The sequence below is a fragment of the Ovis aries genome, chromosome 3, assembly GCF_016772045.2.
Source record: "Ovis aries strain OAR_USU_Benz2616 breed Rambouillet chromosome 3, ARS-UI_Ramb_v3.0, whole genome shotgun sequence".
Taxonomy (NCBI): Eukaryota; Metazoa; Chordata; class Mammalia; order Artiodactyla; family Bovidae; genus Ovis; species Ovis aries.
Genome location: NC_056056.1, coordinates 106,058,628 through 106,079,894, shown reverse-complemented (window position 1 = coordinate 106,079,894; position 21,267 = coordinate 106,058,628). Strand labels below are relative to the sequence as shown.

The window sequence follows — 21,267 nt, the reverse complement described above, 5'->3', positions numbered from 1 at the left end:
CCGTCCATGGGATTTCCCAGGCAAGAATACTGGAGTGGGGTGCCATTTCCTTCTCCAGGGGACCTTCCCAATCCAGGGAGTAAACCCACGTCTCCTGCATCGGAGGTGGATTCTTTACCACCGAGCCATCTGGGAGACCCAAGGGGGCCACAGGAACCTCCAAATTGACAGCCAGTAAGTAAGGAGTACAGGTGGCTTGGGACTCGTGGATGGCAGCTGAGGTGAGCGCAGTCTTGTGGCAGATGCTGTCCTGACCACAGGGTCTTCACTAGCTCACAGTAATGTGGAGCAGAACCAGCTCGCAGTATAAGCGGTCGGTGTTATCCCAGAAAAAGCTTAAATGCAAAAATATTTAATTTAATATCTACCAGCCAATGGAATCTATCACAATCCATCAGGACCACGCAGAGTTTAGCCCAGAAATGCAACACTGGTTTAAAATTCGAAAATCCAATCGTGTGGTAATTTGCCACATGAAGAGAATAAAGGTGAAAAACGGTATGACCTCAACAGATGCAGAGGACCCACACTAAAGAAGACATACCTTCTGATTTCATTTCTGTAAATTTCAGTAACAGGCAAAATTTATATATGAAACTAGACATCAGAACAAGGTCACCTACGGGCGGGGCAGGCTGACCCAAAGGGAAAAGGGGGTACTTGCTATATATACAATATATAGCAATGTTCTATATATTGACTGAAGTGGTGGTTACATGACTGTCTACATTTATCATGACTCATTGATTGTGTGCTTAAGTTCTATGCATTTAATTATATGTCAATTCATTGTATGCCCCATAGATCTTTACAGGACTTCAAAACAATCATCCAGAGAAGGTGGAATGTAGTTTTTTAAAGTTGATTTTGAACAAATAAGTCACTTGATGATCAATTCCTCAGAGAAACTCAAAGAAAACTCAGATGAACGCAGAGACAATGATAACATTCCTCGTGGAGTCAGGAGTGAGAAAAGTGACTCAGAGACAATAAATACCTCTGACTAGCAATCACTTGCTGGCCCATTCTCACCATAAACATTCAGTGAGCATTGTCATGAGTCAGGCTCTGTCTTGGGAGAGACAAAGCCCTTGTCCTTACTAAGCATGCGTTCTCTGAGAAGACAGACAAGGAGATTAAACAATAAAGAAGGCAATGACAGACTGCGATGTGCAGCGAAGGAAGCCCACAAGAATATGTGCCATGCCTGAGAGTCAATACAGGAGTGAGGAGGACCCGGAAGAGCGAGCAGGAAGGACCTCTGTGCAGAAGCGTTACCTGGCACGTGTCACGGGAGGAAGGGCAAGCGGAAAGACACTGCAGGCAGACAGAGAGGCGGTGCAAAGGTCCTGAGGCAGGCAGAGGGGGACGTTTCTAAGAAAACAGAAGACAACCAGTGTGACTGGCGCTTAATTAGCAGGGCGGAAAGAGCGGGTGGGGTGGAACTGGAAAGTAGAGTGGGGACCGGAGCACACAGATCCTGTGAGGAGCAGATAGGCCTCTTGAGAGAAAGTCAAAGATAACAGGCAGCCACTGAAGAGTTCCAGCAGGCAGAGGGCATGACCTACCATGGAGAACAAGAGTGGGGATAAGGCTGGAAGCAAAAGGCAATGGCATCCCACTCCAGTACTCATGCCTGGAGAATCCCATGGACAGAGGAGCCTGGTGGGCTGCAGTCCATGGGGTCGCTAAGAGTCGGACACGACTGAGCGACTTCACTTTCACTTTTCACTTTCATGCATTGGAGAAGGAAATGGCAACCCACTCCAGTGTTCTTGCCTTGAGAATCCTAGGGACGGGGGAGCCTGGTGGGCTGCCATCTATGGGGTCGCAGAGAGTTGGACACGACTGAAGTGACTTAGCAGCAGCAGCAAAGAGACCAATTAGGATGCTACTGCAGAGATGCTGGTAAGAGGTGGTGGTGACCTGGACCGGGGCCCTGCAGCAGACAGGCAGAAGAGAGATTTGAGATGTATTGTAGGAAGACAACTGGCAACCTCCTGATGTAGTCAGTCTAAACAGTGAGCAGCAGGAACTCTGTGGCAGAACAAGTCCGAGTACGGGGGGAAACTAAGAGTTTCATTTTAACACGCTTGCATACCCAGTAAGTGGACATGCCAGGAAAGGAGCATGAAGCTCAGGAGGGTAGTCTGAGCCAGAGGTGCAAAGTTCAAAGTCATCATCACATGGATGGTCATGAAGCCAGGATCCAGAGGAGAGCTCCCAGGCAGGAGTGCCTCAGAGGGAGCAGAATGCAGTCCAGGACTGAGCCCTGTGGCACCCAGCATGTTCAGAACTCCTGTCGTAGGCAGAGGAAGAGCACTGAGGCAGGAAGGAAGCCAGGAAGACAGTGGTTTCGGAAGGTCACCTTTGGCGTGCAGCATCCTCGCAGAATACGCCCTGAGTACACGCAGATTGGGAAGGTTAGGGGGTGGTAACCTTCCCGGACGTTGCTGGAAGATGTGAGGAGAGGAGGCAAAGAGGAGCCCATCGGATTTCGCAGCACAGAACACGGCACTGCCCCTAGGAGCAGCGTGGGAGGAGGGCTGGGCCCGAAGCCAGGCCACACCCACTTGGATGGAAATCAGATGACTGCTGACCTTCACGGCACTCACAGCCCCACAGTGACTCAGTCCTCCCACAACTGCCTCCGTGACCAAGGCGTTTTCCTCGCCACCACCTCACTGAGGTCCTCACATCAGTGGTTCCTGAAAGGCAAGGCCTGCCAGGCCAGCTGGTCCACAGCTGCCACGGGAGATGTGAGCAGGGCTTCCCGGCGGCCCTGGCTCGAAGATTCCGGCCACTTGATTGATGTAAGCACAGACACCCATCCTGTGCTGTGACCTCTGAGCCCCGAGACTCCCACCTGCCTCCCCATCTGGTCCCCATCCTGGGCTGCCCCACCTGTGTTTGCATCCTCGTCGAGGGCCCGCTGCTGTACTCTACAGCACTCACCCATCTTCTGCTCCCTTCCACCGTCAGAAAGCAAACAATGAACAAATGCCACAACTGAGACTCACCAGGAACAGTCAGAACAGAGGGGGATCTTTCTGGAAGTTCATTAACACGGCTGCTGTTTTGAACCCAGTAAATGCTGACGGGCTCGGGTGGACCCACAGCCTGACAGGTGAGGTTGAAGGCTGTGTTTCTGGTGACATTCATGCTCTCGGGGTGCCTCGTAAAGTAAGGAAGTCCTGCAGAGGAAGTGGTAAGTGGAAGAAGGTTTGAGATTCACAGGTCAAAGCACAGCCCCCAGGTGAATGGAAACCACACCAGAATTCGGCACTAGTCCTCTCTGTCCACCACCCTGCGGTGTAGGAGACTTGGGTTTGATCTCTGGGTCGGGAAGATCTCCTGGAGAAGGAATTGGCAACCCACTCCAGTAGTCTTGCCTGGGAAATCCCATGGGCAGAGGAGCCTGGTAGGCTACAGTCCATGAGGTCACAAAGAGTCAGACACGACTGAGTGATTAAACTTTTACTTTCTGTCCACCACCCAAGTGTGAAATGCTCAGTTTTCACCTCGATGAAGTTGAGTAAGAAAGCACACAGAAGCTAATTCTTACCAGTCTAGCTCTAGCTGGCTTTCTAGGACACTTTCCCAAAGGAGCAATGGTGATTCAGAACTGGTTTTTCCAGAAGGGAGGCCTGGCAGTTGTGAAATTAGGTGTTGCTTAAGCTCCTGGGAAAGGCTGGCAGGATTCCTCACCAATAAACACAGAGTGAAAACAAAGCCACGTGCGAGGTCTGCCCCGCCTTTTTATTTTTTTAAGTTTAAGTATACTTGATTTACGGCTTCCCAGGTGGTGCAGCATAAAGAATCGACCTGCCAACAGGAGACGCAGGGGACGTGGGTTCAATCTCTGAGTTGGGAAGATCTCTTGGAGGAGGACATGGCAACCCACTCCAGTATTCTTGCCTGGAGAATTCCATGAACAGAGGAGCCTGGTGAGCTACAGTCCATGGGGTTGCAAAGAGATGGACATGACGGAGCAACTGAGCATGCACACTTGATTTATAATGCTGTATTAGCTTCAGGTGTACGGTGAAGTGATTCAGTTATACATATGCAAAAATATATATTCTTTCAGATTCTTTTCCATTATAGGTTGTTGCAAGATATTGAGTAGAGTTCCCTGTGCTATGCTTGTTTATTTCATACACGGTGCTGTGTACCTGTTCATCGGAAACCTCCACTCCTTCCTCTTTGGTAACCAGAAGTTTGTTTTCTTATTCTGAGTCTGGTTCTGTTTTATAAATAAGTTCATTTGTATCTTTTTTTTTTTTCATTTCCACGTATAAGCCATACCATATATTTGTCTTTCTCTCTCTGACTTCACTTAGTATGATAATCTCTAGGTCCATCTGTGTTTCTGCAAGTGGCATTATTTCATTTTTCGTGGCTGAGTAATATTCCATTCGGGGCTTCCTGGTGGCTCAGCGGTCAAAAATCTGTCTGCCGATGCCAGAGATGCAGGTTAGGAAGGTCCCCTGGAGAAGGAAATGGCAACCCAGGGATTCTTGCCTGAGAAATCCCATGGACAGAGGAGCCTGGAGGGCCACAGTCCATGGGGTTGCAAAGAGTCAGACACAGCTTAGCGACTGAGCACACACACAATATTCCGTTATACGGCACATCTTCTTTATCCATGCAGCTGTTGGTGGACACTTAGACTGCTCTCATGTCTTGGAGATTGTAAACAGCACTGCTGTGAACACTGGGCTGCATGTGTCCTTTCAAATTGCAGTTTTCATCTTTCCTGGCTATTTGTCCAGGAGTAGGATCGGTGAATCACATGGTAACTGTAATTTTAGTTTTTTGAGGAACCTCCATACAGTTTTCCATTGGAGAAGGCAATGGCACCCCACTCCGGTACTCCATGGGGTCGCTAAGAGTCGGACACAACTAAGCGACTTCACTTTCACTTTTCACTTTCATGCATCGGAGAAGGAAATGGCAACCCACTCCACTGTTCTTGCCTGGAGAATCCCAGAGACAGAGGAGCCTGGTGGGCTGCCATCTATGGGGTCGCACAGAGTCAGACACGACTGAGGCGACTTAGCAGCAGCATACAGTTTTCCATAGTGGTTACCAATTTATACTTCCACCAACAGTATAGGAGGGTTCCTTTTTCTCCACACCCTCTCCAGCATTTATCATTTGTAGACTTTTTGATCACAGTCATTCTGACTGGTGTGGTCCATTTTTTAGGACAACCTATTATATGTGAGACTTTCATATTGGTGATAATAAATTTTAAAATCTGTACACTTGTGTTAAGACTGAACAGTTTTTCCAAGCCTAAACTCATGAAAACAGTGTAGACAGAGTTACACAGTTACAACCTCAAGATCTCCCACTTTGATTCCAGAACTGGGGTCACAGGGAAGTGACGTTAAGAACAGCTCAGAGACAGCCAGTTGGTACTTATTTGGGGCATGTGCCAAAATGTTAACAGATCAAGCGAACTGACCTCCAGCATTTAAATTGTGTCATTTGGGGACTGGGAGTTCACAGATCCAGTCCCAGCAGGAATAACACGGGATTGGTAAAATGGGATTCTTTTTTTCAAGCTTCAGTGTTTTACCAAACTTCATTTGAACCTAGCTCATTCCTACCCTGCGCATTTTTTTTCTGGGACTTTACAAGTAAAATGTCTTCTGAATAGTTTTTCCAGAGTAGCAGCAAACGTAGGAACCCTTCCCTCCGGTGGATACTGGCAGAACTCTCTGGCATGGCCATCCAGTTTGGGACCGTGCATGTGTGCCCGCCAAGTCACTCCAGTCGTGTCCGACTCTGTGTGACCCCATGGATTGTGCCGGTCAAGCTACGTCCTTCTCCCAGGGGATCTTCCCAACGATCCAGGGACTGGACCCGTGTCCCTTAGGCCTCCTGCATTGGCAGGTGGGTTCTTTACTACTAGCACTACCTGGGAAGCTGTGCAGGGAAGTCTGAGATGGGCTCAGAGCAAAGCTCCACAAGAGACCCCCGTGAGGGCCCTCCCTCTCTTGCGCCTGCTGCAGCGTCAGCGGGTATCAAGTTCAGGTTTAGACGAGAATGGACAGCACAGTTGCCTTTCAGAGGGAGACGAGTCTCCTTAAACTTCGCTGAGAAGCTAATCACCTTCTCTAAAGCCTGTGAGGACAACGGTGAGAAGAAAGCAGCAAAGTCATTCTCCTGATGACATTGTAGATGGGGGTGTCTTGGCCAGCAGGGATGCAGAGACCCTGGAGGTCAAGTCCCTGGGACAGCGGGGAGTGGCCACTTGGGTTGATAATGAAGATGTTTCTTCCTCGAAGCCCCTCTTGGCAGGCCCTGCCGTTGCCGAACCAGACAGGCAAGGCCCAAGAGGCAGGACCTGGCCTGGCTCACCTGTGCGTCAGCTCATGTCCCCACGAGAGTTCAGGCTCCTCGAGGGCAGAGATTGCCTCTTCCTGCCTGATGCCCCAGTTCTCCCCTACCAGGCCCACGTCATGTCATGGCATCAGAACTGCACTGAATCACGTGCCTGAGAAACCCTAAGGATTGAAAAAGGAATCCCAGGCACAGTTGAAACTAGCTTATTCTCCCTGGTTTCACTGTCCACATAAGCAACATAGGAAAGCTGCGGTCCCCAACCTCCAGGATCTAAAGCCTGATGATCTGAGGTGGTGCGGATGTGATAATAGAAATAACGGGTACAATAAATGTAATGCACTTGAATCATCTCGAAACCATAACCACCCCCCTCCCCCAGCCCCGCCGTCCACCCCTCTGTCTGGGGAAAAATTATTTTCCATGAAACTGATCCCCAGTGCCGAAAAGGGTGGAGACCACTGCAGTAAAGGGTACTGAATAGTAAATAACTGGCACTTGACCCAGTGAGCGGCATCTAGTGCCAACACTGAGAACTGTTTAATAGACTGCATTTTGCCTCCGAAAATAGACTTCAGGTTTTGCTTTTTGTTGTTGTTTTGTTTTTGGCTGTGCTGGGTCTTAGTTGCCCCAGAGCATGTGGGACATTAGTCCCCTGACCAGGCATTAAACCCACATCCCCTGAATTGGAAGGTGGATTCCTTACCACTGGACCACCAGGGAAGTCCTAAGACTTTAGCTTTTTAAATTGTAAATAACCTTAAGGCAAGGAGGTCCACAATCCCTTTTTATCTCAGGCTTAGTATCTAGCAGAGAGCTAAATCTTTAAGAATTCAGTTTATTTCACAACTACGTATAATCTAAGAAAGAAGATGGCCTTTAAAATCTCAGTGTTTAAAGATCTGTAAGTTTTGCATCAGAGTATGCATACAAATGGGATAAATTAGGAATTTGAGGGTAACATGAACACACTACTTTATATATATTAGTTAAACATCAAAGACCTACTGTATGGCACAGGGAACTACACTCAATATTTTATAATAGCTTATATGGGAAAAGAATCTGAAAAAGAATCTATATATGTATATATATATAATATATATATATATATATACACACACACGGTTTCCTTGGTGGCTCAGCAGTAAAGCTGAGCAGTAAAGCTGCCAATACAGAGACATGGGTTCAGTCTCTGGGTTGGGAAGATCTTTTGGGAAAGGAAATGGCAACCCATTCCAGTATTCTTGCCTGGAAAATCTCGTGGACAGAGAAACCTGGTGGGCTACAGTCCATGAGGTCACGAAAGAGTCAGATACAACGTAGCGATTAAATATGAAACATATGCACATATATATACATACACACATATATGTATTCTCTATATATGTATATGGAGAAGGCAATGGCACCCCACTCCAGGACTCTTGCCTGGAGAATCCCATGCACTGAGGAGCCTGGCGGGCTGCCGTCTATGGGGTCGCACAGAGTCGGACACGACTGAAGCGACTTAGCAGCAGCAGCAGCAGCATATATGTATATGTGTATATATATGTATCTATCTATCTATCTATATCTGAGTCGCTTTGCTATACACCTGAAACTTACACAACATGGTATATCAACTTCAATTAAAAATTCTTTTTAAAACCCAATGGCAAACAAATGCTCATGCCAAACTCTGGAGCATTATACACAAAGCAATTCACGCAGGCTCTAAAAGAAACCGCCAAGCGGCAACTGGACATCGTGGCCTTTGGACTCACCTTGAACCTCGACGTAGATGGGGTCAGACACGATCTCTTCACTGTTTATTTTCATCTTACAGATGTACGACCCATTGTCTGAACGCTGCACACTGGTTATGCTTGAGAGAGAAACACAAAGATATTTCACTGATGACCTTTCGAGTTTCTACTACAGGAATCAACATTCTTTGTCTTTCACTGTGATGATTAACCGTGTATGTCAACATGGCTAGGTCTTGGCACCTCGACACTTGGTCAATCATTACTCTAGATGCAGATATTTTTCTGTGAAGGTATTTTTCAGATGTGATTCATATTCCAGTCAGTAGACTCAGAGTAAGGCAGATTATCCTTTATTGCTTGAGTGGGTCTCATTTAGTCACTTAAATGTCTTAGAAGCATAGACTGAGGTCCTCTGAGGAACAAGCAATTCTGCCTCCAAACTGTCTTTGGAACTCACGGCTGCAACAGCAGCTCTCCCCTGGGTCTCCCACTGACATCCACAGATTTCAGATTGGGCAGCACCCACAATTACCTGATGCTGGGACAGACTGAGGGCAAAAGGAGAAGAGGGAGGCAGAGGATGAGATGGCTGGATGGTATCACCAACTCAATGGACATAAGTTTGAGCAGACTCCAGGAGATAGTGAAGGACAGGGAAGCCTGGCGTGCTGCAGTCCATGGGGTCAGAGTCAGACATGACTGAGCGACTGAGCAACAATTCCATTGGGGGTTTCCCTAGAGGCTCAGTGTTAAAGACTCCATCTGCCAGTGAGGGAGATGTCGGTCTGATCAAATGTCGACCCACTCCAGTATTCTTGCCTGGGAAATCCCATGGACAGAGCAGCCCCGTGGGCTACAGTCCATGGGGTCACAGAGTCGGACACGACTTCAACAATGACAACAGTGACATTAAATCTTTAAAATGACACCAATCTTTAAAATATTTTTTTTTTTGCTCTCTCTCTTTTCACATGTGTGCATCCCGTTGGTTCTGTTTCTCCTAAGAACCCTGCCTAACGTCTGTGTGCTCACTTGCCTGGATTTCTATGGTAGGCTCTACACCAGGGTTCTCCACATCAGAGTACAACCTCTCAAGGCATTTTACAGATCTGTGGGACTGTCCTGGATGGTCACATAACTAGAGGCCAACATGGCTTTCAGGGGACAGAGGCAACTTTTCCACAACCCAAATGATCTTCAGAGACTGGAACCTAACCCCAACGTACACACATAAAGTATTTTGCCTGGTGTTAATATCCATTTCATTGCCCAGGACCGTGAAAATGGTAGGCTAGTACCTCCTCGTCCCGTTTTGAACTTGGCAGTGACTCGGCCATCGTCTGGAAAAAGGATGACTAACAGCATCTCTGTCTGCAGTGGCTGTGTGCATGGCGCAAGTCACCGTGGACTTTATTTCCTCTCCTGGTGTGGTCATGCCCAGTATTTACACATTCATGTTCATACTATTTAATTTTCAGTCACCTTCCTTTTGTTTTCCTCATATTACAGTGTAAACACGGTATGTTATTAAATATCTGATATAAATAGGAGGCCTTGGCTCAAAAGGTTCAGAGTCCTGCTTGTCAATTTCTCAACATGTTTACAAACAGGGAGATATACCACAGAGGGGACACCTGCTCTTAGCTGGGGCAGGAAGGGATGAGAGAGTATGGAACACTCTGAAATACTCTCAGATGCTCCCTGAAAGAGCATTAGTCCCACAGCACTGGTTTCTTCTCTGTGCATCAGACACAACCAAGAAGACTGTGATAGAGGAAAAAGGGAAAAAAAGAAAAACGCGGAGAGGCCTACTTGTCTTCCTAGCAGCTTGCTCCTCGATGCAACTTATTTGTGAAAGTGTTAGTCGCTCAGTCGTGTCTAACTCTTTACAACACCACAGACTCTAGCCCACCAGGCTCCTCTCTGTCCATGGAATTCTCAACATGGCAAGAATACTGGAGTGGGTTGCCATTCCCTTCTCCAGGGGAATCTTCCAAACCCAGAAATTGAACCCGACTCTCCTGCAGGCAGATTCTTTACCGTCTGAGCCACCAGCGAAGCCAAGCTTTAGGGAAGGGGCTTTATGTCAGAGTGCCTAGAGGTCACCAGAACATGGAAAGAGACCTCACAGGACAAAGATCTCCAAATACGGGGTCAGCGGACCCTCTCTGAGAATGTGTTGGGATGTCGTGGTTACCAGAAGGGGATGAAGAAAGAGGAAGACGAGCAGGTGTGCTGCTCACGCGGGTAACAACCAGGGGCTGGACAGTGCACACAGCTCCTGGCAGAGCCTGTATGCTGATCAGTCTAGCCTTCTTTGCAGTTCTAAGGGAAACCAAGGTCATGGCTGCTGAAAAGAGGAGCGTTTCCACTCATTCCACACGTTCACCTTGAAAGAGGCATCATTTTCTTGCAGGAAAACCTAGGGAGGAGCTGAACAGAGTGGACGATGAGACCCAAGACTCAGTGAGCCAGGAACCAGAGGGGAGTGACAGCCAGCGAGGAAGGCAGACCACAGCCCCAGTGAGGCTGCACCCAGGCCAAGGGTGCGCAGCACACCAGAACCCGGGACATCAGCGGGCGCAGACAGCCACGGAGCGGCACACGCGGCGGCGGGACTCAGGCTGCACAGGGCGTCCAGGCGTGTCTTCAGCCAGCCAGCAAGCACAATTCAGGGTAGGAGAAGAGCAGGAGAACACAAAACTCAATAAATACTTGGTTGCTTTTTTTTTAAAGAAAGAAATACAAAAAAGAATCAATAAAGCCTTGCCTGAAAACAAACACTTGGTCTTTACTCATTTGCTTTAGGCAGGGTTTAGCAGCATCTGGTGAGAAGGACTATTTGTGTCTGCATTAATTACCAAGTCCAGACTCATCTTATCTGTACCACAGGAACAGTTTTTCCCAAATAATTCTACTTTTTATTTTATAGACATAACATAAAGGTTCCCAGGATGAAGGCAGGGTGCAGCTGGGACTCGAGATGGGAAAGTGGTCCCCCATCTCCTCTCTCTCCCCAGCAGAAACAGCAGGAAAGGCTCCGCTCACAGAATAGCAATCTAGACATTCCGACGCCTGAGTAAGGAATTCCAGAAAGAACACAGAGAGGGGAGGGGGAGGATATGATTCAAGAAAATGCCCAGGACTGGAGATATGGATCTTTCCAAACCCGACCATTAGGCCGGGCAGCACAGCAAGAGAGGAAAGACCCACCAAGGGGCTTCACCGAGCCCCTTAGACATGTCACACATCTAAGATAAAGCAGAGACCCCCAAAAGCTTCCAGAGAAAGGAAAAGCAGGTAATTTATGAGTGAATCAGAACAGCATCATGCTTCTCAAGAACAACTCTCGGGGCAAAAAGATAACAGCAGGAAATTGTTTTCCTTTTAAATTCTGTATCTGGTCAAACTGTCTTTTGGTGAGAGTAGGAAATATCTGGTATTTTCAGATATTCAAGAGCCCAGAAAGCAAGTGGAGGGGGTGGGCACCGCGTAAAGTGAAGGAGTAAGCCAGGAAGAGGGGGAGCTGGGCTCTGGGAGACAGGAGCTAGAAATCAGGAGGAATGAGGCTCCCAACAGCAAGAGCAAAGATGACTCAGCCAGACCCAGGCCTGGAGAGAAAGGACGGTTCCAGGTCTGGCACCTCCAAGGAAAAAACTCCAGTCCTGAGAATTGTGTCATTTTGAGAGGACACGCTTATTTTCCTTTTGAACGTGGAGGAGGATGAGCAATCAAAAATTAGAAAATTAAGTGAACTAACAGGCAGGCAAGGAAACTATTAAATTCAGGAAGATCAAAAAGCTCGACAAGAAGGCCAATGTAATTACAGTCTGACGACATGATTCGGCTGAAAATAGCATTTCCACAGCCACGGAAATCGCGAACCCTGGCTACTGATTTAACCACAGCCATGTGTAATACTCTAATATATTAGATTAACACACCATGCTGGGGCCTGGCGCGGGTATGCATGCACCCCACACACACACACATACACACACACCACGCAGACAGACACACACCCCCCCACACACACCATACACACACACCACACACACACACAGACACACACACAGACACCACACACAAACACCACACACACACACACAGACACCACACACACACACACAGACACCACACACACACACACACACACAGACACCACACACACACACACAGACACCACACACACACACCACACACACACACCACACACAGACAACACACACAGACAACACACACACACACCACACACACACACACAGACACCACACACACAGACACCACACACACACACACACACACACACACACACACACACACACACACACACACACCACACACACACAGACACCACACACACACACACACACACCACACACACACACCACACACACACACAGACACCACACACACACACAACACACACACACACACTCACCCCCCACACACAGACACAGACAACACACACACACAGACACACACCCACCCCACACAGACACAGACAACACACACACACAGACACCACACACACACAACACACACACACACACACACACAGAGGACTCGTGGATTGAATATCTCTGGAACGCTACCCAATCAGTGGGCCACCTCTGCTCCCCATCAGGAAAGCACTGGGGGCCGGAGTGGGATAGACAGACTACTTTACCATGTGCAGGCACTTTTTAATAAAGGTTTAAGAATTTCAACAGATTTTGGTCAAACATCTGAACGGGAGAAGACCACAGAAACCATAGCCCCAGACCCGATGTCTAGACAGGAACCATCTGGAGAGAGCCAAGGTGAGGAAGGGGGGCTGGCAGCTGCAAAAGCTCGTCCCCACCAGGATCCCCTCAGCTAACATAGCCCCAGAACATCCTACAAGGACACACATCTCTCTGGCCATCAGACCTGTTACAACTAGGCTGACCTGCTCACAGATGGCTTGTGGTAGTGGTGGTAGTTTGGTTGATAAGCTATGTCAGACTCTTTTGGGATCCCATGGACTGCAGCCCACCAGGCTCCTCTGTCCTCGGGATTTCCTGGGCAAGAATACTGGAGTGGGTTGCCATGCCCTCCTCCAGCGGATCTTCCCGGACCAGGATCGAGCCCGGGACTCCTGCATCGGCAGGCAGATTCTTTACCATCTGAGTCTGCTATATGCGGAGTGTACACACATCTCTCCATCTCTGTGCTTCTGTTCCTTCTCAGAAATGGAGGGTCTAACACCCACCTCCACACCATGTATGGCACCTACAGGAAATCTGGAACTCAATAAATCTCTGGTCACTTTAAAAAAAAAAAAGAAAGAAAGAAATACAAAAGGGACCAATATTAGTTGACTCCTCTTGAATACCTAGAGTGGTTAAATTCATAGAGAAAAAATGTGGAATAGAGGTTGCCGAGGGCTGGAAGGGATAGGGAGTGGGCAGTTAGTGCTCATGGGTGTGGAGTTTCAGTCTGAGATGATGAAAGAGTTCTGGAGATGGATGGTGGTGATAGCTGCATAAAAATGTGAATGTACTCAAGGTCACTGACTTGATTCAAAAAGGGTTAAAATGGTGTTTTACTTTATGTGTGCATGCGTGCTCAGTAGCTAAGTCATGCCTGACTCTTTGTGACCCCATGGACTGTAGCCCACCAGGTTCCTCTGTCCATGGGATTTCCCAGGCAAGAATAAGCTGGAGTGGGTTGCCATTTCCTCCTCTAGGGGATCGTTGCAATCCAGGGATCGAACCCGTCTTAGCAGGTGGATTATTTTACCATTGAACCACCTGGGAAGCTCATGTTATACGTATGTTACAACAATCAAAAACAAACAAACAAATACTAAAAACGAAAGAAAAAAAATACTAAAAAAAGAATACAAAGATCCACTGATATTTAACTAGCCGTCATTCAAATGGTGCTGACAGGATTCCATGGAAAAACTGAGTTCAGGAATCTGGTACAAAATCTGACGTAAAAAGAAGTTTGAATTTCATATAAACTAAGTCTGAAAGTCTCAGCAATCTGTGGCTAAAATTAGCTTTTCCAACTGATGCCTCTGCTGAACAAATGATGTCCTTACTTTCTAGATGTTTGGCTGATCTCTCATGTACGATTCCATCTTTGGGGTCACCAACAGCAGCAGGATAAAGAGCAACCAGCGATGGCACCAGGCAGACCCAGCTGGGGCAGGGTGGGGCAAGGGTCCTGGCTCTCAGAGCCTGCAGGGGCCTGCCAACACAAGTCTCTAAGGCACAAGGAGCACGCAGGAACCCAAACTACCCATTTACCATGTTTACCAGGAAAATCCACTAAGAAGGTAAAATCCGTGCAGCTTGAGCCACTGGGAAGGACGCCAGAGTTTAAAGAGCATTGGGAACTCTTGGACTACAAAGAAAACAAATATCAAACACTCTCCCTCTGCCATGAACCACCCAGTGAGTAAATCTGCAGGGCTTGTCGATACACAGGACTATCAGTTTTCGTTTTTGCTTGAGGGTGGGTCTCCCCAAGTCTTCTGATCTGAAGGCTGGTGCCTTCCTGGAAATTTTTACCTGATGAGTGTTTCAACCTAAGCCAGAGAGCTTTTCTACACCTTACACCAGACTTTAGAGCTAACTGTTGTTGTCTAGTCTCTAAGTCGTCTCTGATTCTTTGCGACCCCAAGGACTGTAGCCCACCAGGCTCCTTTGTCCATGGGGATTTCCTGGGCAAGAATACTGGAGTGGGTTGCCATTCCCTTCTCCAGGAAATATTTCTGATTCAGGGATCTAACCTCCATCTCCTGCATTGGCAGGCAGATTCTTTATCACTGTGCCAACTTGGAAGCCCTTAGAAATAACTGCCCCAGGAATTGCACTCTTCTTTAGAGACTTCATCAGGAGGTCTTGGCTACGCAGGGTTCCCAGGCTAGACGAATGGATACTCTATGCTTTGAGCTGATATCAGGTGTAGATGGGATAGGATACTAGTTGGAGTGTCAAGGGGGACGTCCAGCCTGGTGACAAGTCCTACAACGGAGGTCTAGCAACTACTTTCAAGTGATGCAGCATCCAGGATTAGGCATGGGGTGGGGGGTATGGGTCCAGGAGTAAGCAGGGGTGTTGGTGGAGATTCTCTGTTTTAACCACCAAGCTATTGATTAGGAATACTCCAACCAGACACTGAGTGCTCCCTACACCCATTAATGCCAGATGACTCTTGACTCTATCAATACTAACAGACATCTGATCCCTGCTATACGTAGTCATCTCTCATTTGCACATTTGCTTAAATAAACGTGGTCCATGCAGTACTCTTAGTGGCATCTCCAACAAAATTGCAAGCTAATGAATTCCTGGTAAAATGGCATCCACTGAAAGCTTAGAACTAGTTTTTAACTTTTCACTTTGCTGGGAACCAGAGTGGATTTCCTTGGGGCCCATGAGATGTGAGAAGAGAGGATATGAGGAGAGGTGTGCAAATCAGGCTCCCTAGTTAAATTTACTCCCAGCTTACTATCTAGTTACCCTGGGCAAGTCATCCTAATTTATAAGGACCTCAGGGTCCTCATCTAAAAGACATCAAATTAGGCTCTCCAACATCCTTCTATCTTGCAAAGAAATTATACAGATATTGATCATCTTGATCAAGTTACTTTAATTTACTTCATTGAATTACCCACAGCTACAGTGTCACCTGAACACTAACAAAGTGAATATGTCAGTGGTGGACTTGATGCTGCTCCAAATATTACTCGGTTCAGCTGAGTGTCCATCCATTGTAAGAATTCTGATCACTAAATTTGCTCAGTTGGGAGGTCACATAAGATTTGCTTCCCTTCCAAACGACTTTATGAGAGTTCAACCAAATATGTGCAAAAGTATACATTTTTCTCTAAAGTTCTCAAAATTTCACCTAGTCACCTTTCAATATCTAAAGACCTAAGTTCAAAATAAGACTCTGCAGTTCTCCATAGTGGCTGTACTAGTTTGCATTTCCACCAACTGTAAGAGGGTTCCCTTTTCTCCACACCCTCTTCGGCATTTATCACTTGTAGACTTTTGGATAGCAGCCATTCTGACTGGTGTGAAATGATACCTCATTGTGGTTTTGATTTGCATTGCTCTGATAATGAGTGACATTGAGCATCTTTTCATGTGTTTGTTAGCCATCTGTATGTCTTCTTTGGAGAAATGTCTGTTTAGTTTTTTGGCCCACTTTTTGATTGGGTCTTTTATTTTTCTGGAAATGAGCTGCAGGGGTTTCTTGTATATTTTTGAGATTAATTCTTTGTCTGTTGCTTCGTTTGCTATTATATTCTCCCATTCTGAAGGCTGTCTTTTCACCTTGCTTATAGTTTCCTTTGTTGTACAGAAGCTTTTAATTTTAATTAGGTCCAATTTGTTTATTTTTGCTTTTATTTCCAATATTCTGGGAGGTAGGTCATAGAGGATCCTGCTGTGGTTTATGTCGGAGAGTGTTTTGCCTACGTTTTCCTCTAGGAGTTTAATAGCTTCTGGTCTTACGTTTAGATCTTTAAGATCCAGCAATCCCACTGCTGGGCATACACACCGAGGAAACCAGAATTGAAAGAGACACGTGCACCCCAATGTTCATTGCAGCACTGTTTATAATAGCCAGGACATGGAAGCAACCTAGATGTCCATCAGCAGAGGAACGGATAAGAAAGCTGTGGGTACGTATACACAATGGAGTATTACTCAGCCATTAAAAAGAATACATTTGAATCAGTTCTAATGAGGTGGATGAAACTGGAGCCGGTTATACAGAGTGAAGTAAGCCAGAAAGAAAAACACCAATACAGTATACTAACGCATATATATGGAATTTAGAAAGAAGGTAACGATAATCCTGTATGCGAGACAGCAAAAGAGACACAGATGTATTAAACAGTCTTTCGGACTCTGTGGGAGAGGGAGAGGGTGGGATGATATGGGAGAATGGCATTGTAACATGTAGATTATCATATGTGAAATGAATCGACAGTCTGAATCGACAGTCCAGGTTTGATGCACGAGACAGGGTGCTCGGGGCTGGTGCACTGGGATGACCCAGAGGGATGGGATGGGGATGGAGGTGGGAGCGGGGTTCAGGATGGGGAACACGTGTACACTCATGGTGGATTCAAGTCAATGAATGGCAAAACCAACACAATATTGTAAAGTAAAATAAATTAATTAAATTTAAAAAAAAGACTGCCTACTCTAGGTGTAAAAATTCTCCAAGTCTTTTGAATATCTCATGGCCCTCCAGCGCTTTCAGTCAGGTGGTCCAATTCCATCTCTTTGGCAAGAAGACCAAGAAAGACGTGGAGGCTCACTTACGGTCTCGTGGGAGCCAGTGGCAGGACCCCAAGCTGAAACTCCCAGCCCAGACAGCAGGACTGTGCTTTCCTTCTAATGATACTCTCAAGACTTTGGTCGGACTTTTGTTTTTATAAGCCTTTAAACCTTATTTATTATGAAATGGTGACTTTAGTTCTCCCATCAGGAGCTGTGTCTGTATAATGGAAAAACATCTGTGTTTTGCAGATGATGGAGAAAAAAATACAGTCAAGCCTCCGGAGGGGTCTCAGTCACTAGCTGACAACGGCAGCCCAGGAGACTGAGCCAGACTTTAAATGGACCAATGAAAGACACGCAAGCTGTTTTCTGTGCCTTGATGATGACCAGGACAACTTAGAAAATGCAGAAAAAAAGGGAGGGGGGGATCTTATGGAAGTGTTGACACATTAAACTCCAGTTGGAGTCATCAGGTCTATGGTAACTCAGAGGTGGTTTTTCTGAAAAGGAAACATACAGTGATTCACCCAAAGACATGACACAGCCTGGAAGCGGCCCAAACATCAGGTCAGAGAAAGTAAAAACAACAGATCAAAGAGGCTCCCCCCAGCATGGAGGAGTCCCAGAGAAAAGGCTCTTGCATCATCGCGGCCGGGCTCCGACCTCATCTTGAGCTCTTAGTGACTACAGTCTGCGCATGCCTGCTAAGCTGCTTCAGTCCTGTCTGATTCTTTGCGAACCCATGGACTATCGCCCGCTAGACTTCTCCGACTGTGGGATTCTCCAGGCAAAAATACCAGAGTGGGTTGCCATGCCCTCCTCCAGGGAATCGTCCCAACCCAGGGACCAAACCTGCATCTCTTGCATCTCCTGCACTGGCGGGAGAACGCTCCACCACCAGTGCCGCCTGGTAAGCCTGACTGCAGTCCACCTAATTCTAAACCTGCATATGCTGGGCGGTCCTGACGTAAACACCGACAAACACCCTCCTGGCTGAGAGGAGACAGGAGAGAATGAAGAGGGAGGGGATCCCCTGGAGGTCCAATGGTTTAAACTCCATGCTTCCACTGCACAACTGCAGGGGACACGGGTTCGATCCCTGGCTGGGGAACTAACATCCCACATGTCACATGACACAGTCAAAAAAGAGAGGGAGAGAGAATGAAAAGGGACGGTGGGAAGAGGAGCCACTGTCTCACTGTCTGCAGGATCTGGCGTATATGGACTCAGTCCTTGGGATGATGGGTTATTGGGTTACGTCCTGGCCTGGCTTATTGCTGTCTCTCCCTCAACTCACTCTGCCAATACAAAGTGGAATGTTGAGATGGAGAGCCAAGTGCCTGAAGGTCTGTCTCAGCTTCCCAGACTTCACACTTTCGGCGTTCTTCCGCCCCAACACGAGGTCAACATCAGTACCAGTATCTGTAGCCACAAGGGCTGCTGGGAGAGGAGGGAGGAAGAAGAAACGGAGCAAACGAAAGGGATGCAGGGCTGCACTGTTTGACAAGCTCCACGCCCACCCAATGATTCTGATGTCTCCTCATGCCTGGCAAGGACACAGCTCTCACCCACTGGGAGAGTTCTGGAGTCCAGCAGGACTTGGGGGTACTTGCAGGCCAGCTGGGAAGACCGTCTGATCACCAAGAATTCCACTGGGGCCAAAATCCAATGAAAAGAGATCAACAATACAATTGACTATTAATCTACACTCTGAATGGACTGGTGAGGCTGCTAACACAGAAAACAAAAGGCTGTTTTGATTACTGACAAGCCTTTTACTTTTGAATCAGCAAAAGCACAACATTTTCAAAGAAAGGGAGAGAGAACACTTACCTGAAGGAAGCGATGACTGCTGTAACTTCATTATCCGGATAAAACTGAGTAATTGCATGATGGACCCCCAACAATTCCTTCCCATCTTTCCACCAAGAAATAGTTGCACTGTCCTGGTAGATGTTAGGTATGTTGATGGAGCAATTAAACTTGACATCTTTGTGTTCAGAAAGTATTATATGGCCAACCGTATGATTAAATGCAAGAGGTGGTAGGAGCTTGGACCTGGCGGAGGTCACCCCGGGAAAGGCTACATTTCCAGGGACTGGTGTTCCAGGCTGGATGGGTGGAGACACAGCGGTGGGCTGGTAGGGACCAGTGTGAGGAAAGAAAAATGGCGTGTGGTCAGCCTGTAAGCTTCCTGGGAGAGAACCAGAGAACAGCAGGTTGGGGCTGGTTCCTTCCTTCATCTCAGCAATAGCTGCAAAACAGAATATTGGATTTTTAGCCCTTTTTTTTTTTAAGGTATAAGCCTTTCATTTTTTTAACACATAAAAAACACATATGTGACAAACTTGGATCAAACTGAACTTGAAAAAACTTCCTTTTTTCTTGAAAATATATCATGGATATTCTCCCCTGTCAACATGTTTCCTAACATATATCTAATCTAATTGCTAATTCCACCATGTTAAATTTTTTAATTATTTTTTAATTGGAGGACAATTGCTTTACAACAGGGTGTTGGTTGCTGTCGTACATCAATATGAATCAGCCATAAGCATACACACATCCTCTCTCTTGAACCTCCCTCCCACCCCCCACCTCCCACCTCGCCCTCCATCCCACCCCTTTAGGGTGTCACGGAACCTCCCTGCGTCACACAGCAAATTCCCACCAGCTATCTATTTTACATATGGTAATGTATATGTTTCCACGCTACTCTCTCTATTCATCCACCCTCTTTTTTATTTAACTTTTTCACTTTTTGGCTGAGCCACACAGCATGTGGGATCTTTGTTCCCCAATCAGGGATTGAACCTGCGCCCTCTGCACTGGACCGCCAGGGAAGTCCTGGATTTTTAGCCTTTTAAATAATGGAGTTTCCCAAGTAGGTTCCCAACTTTCTAGGCCAGCATGAGAGAGAACTGGGCATCCTCAATATCCTCAGAAATCATGATCAGAATTTATTTAACACACATGAATAGTGTGAATATTTTCACAATTTTATTCATTTGTAGACTTCCTTCTATAGAAAACTTAAGAAATATAATCTTCACCATCAAAATTTTTAAAATTTGAGATATAATTGACATATATATCATATATTCATTCCAGCTGTATGGCAGAATAATTCCATACTTGTATAGTTTTGCAAAATAACTGCCAGGATAAGTCTAGTTAATATCCATTTTCACAAATGGAAATTTTTTTCTTGTGATGAGAACTTTTAAGATCCACCATTAATAACTTTCAAATAGCCATTTGCAGGATTTTAGTTCCCTGATCAGGGATTGAACTTGGGACCTCAGCAATGACAGCACAGAGTCCTAATCGCTGGAACGCCAGGGAATTTCCTACGATACAGTGTTACTAACTACAGTCAGCATGCTCGACATTACACCCCCAGGACTTAATTATTTTAAAACTGGAAGTTTGTACTGTTGACCACCTTCACTCACTTTTGGAACTGCGACTCATTCTAAATCCCTCCTCCTTAACTCACCAGCAGGAGGGCAGGTGCTGGCACCAGAGAAGCGCCTCCCTTCTGCCCCGTCAGTCACAGGACTTGATACAGCAGACTCGGCCAACAGTCTGGGAAAGGCTGCTGCTGGCCACAAAGGGGCACGTTTGCAATTCTTGTGCCTCAGCATGACCCATTTCCAGGGATGCGGGAAAAGTCATCGTGTGTTTATACAGTGACTTGGAGCTTCTAGCAAAATGTCTGCCTGCTGGAATAGACCTGGAAATACTCTGATTTCATCTGACCCACAAGAATTTCTAAAATTTCTGTTGTGCTCTTAGTGTTAATGGCAATTTTGGAACATACATTCTATACTATTAATAGTTGTCATTTATTCAAACACATCAGGACTTTCCTGATGGTCCAGTGGTTA

The 21,267-nt window shown here is 46.7% G+C and overlaps 1 protein-coding gene across 2 annotated transcripts in view; it reads right to left on the bottom strand.

Moving 5' to 3' along the window:
- Positions 1-21,267, bottom strand: part of MERTK (MER proto-oncogene, tyrosine kinase) — a 117,604-nt gene that overhangs the window by 64,568 nt on the left and 31,769 nt on the right. The window contains exons 2-4 of one of the 2 annotated variants that reach the window (XM_015094533.3): positions 19,211-19,631; positions 8,121-8,221; positions 3,021-3,194 (exon numbers count right to left, since the gene is read on the bottom strand). In XM_015094533.3, the coding sequence (XP_014950019.2) occupies positions 3,021-3,194; positions 8,121-8,221; positions 19,211-19,631 (696 nt within the window). The remainder of the gene's footprint in view (positions 1-3,020; positions 3,195-8,120; positions 8,222-19,210; positions 19,632-21,267) is intronic. The other variant, XM_060412433.1, reaches the window with a different exon arrangement.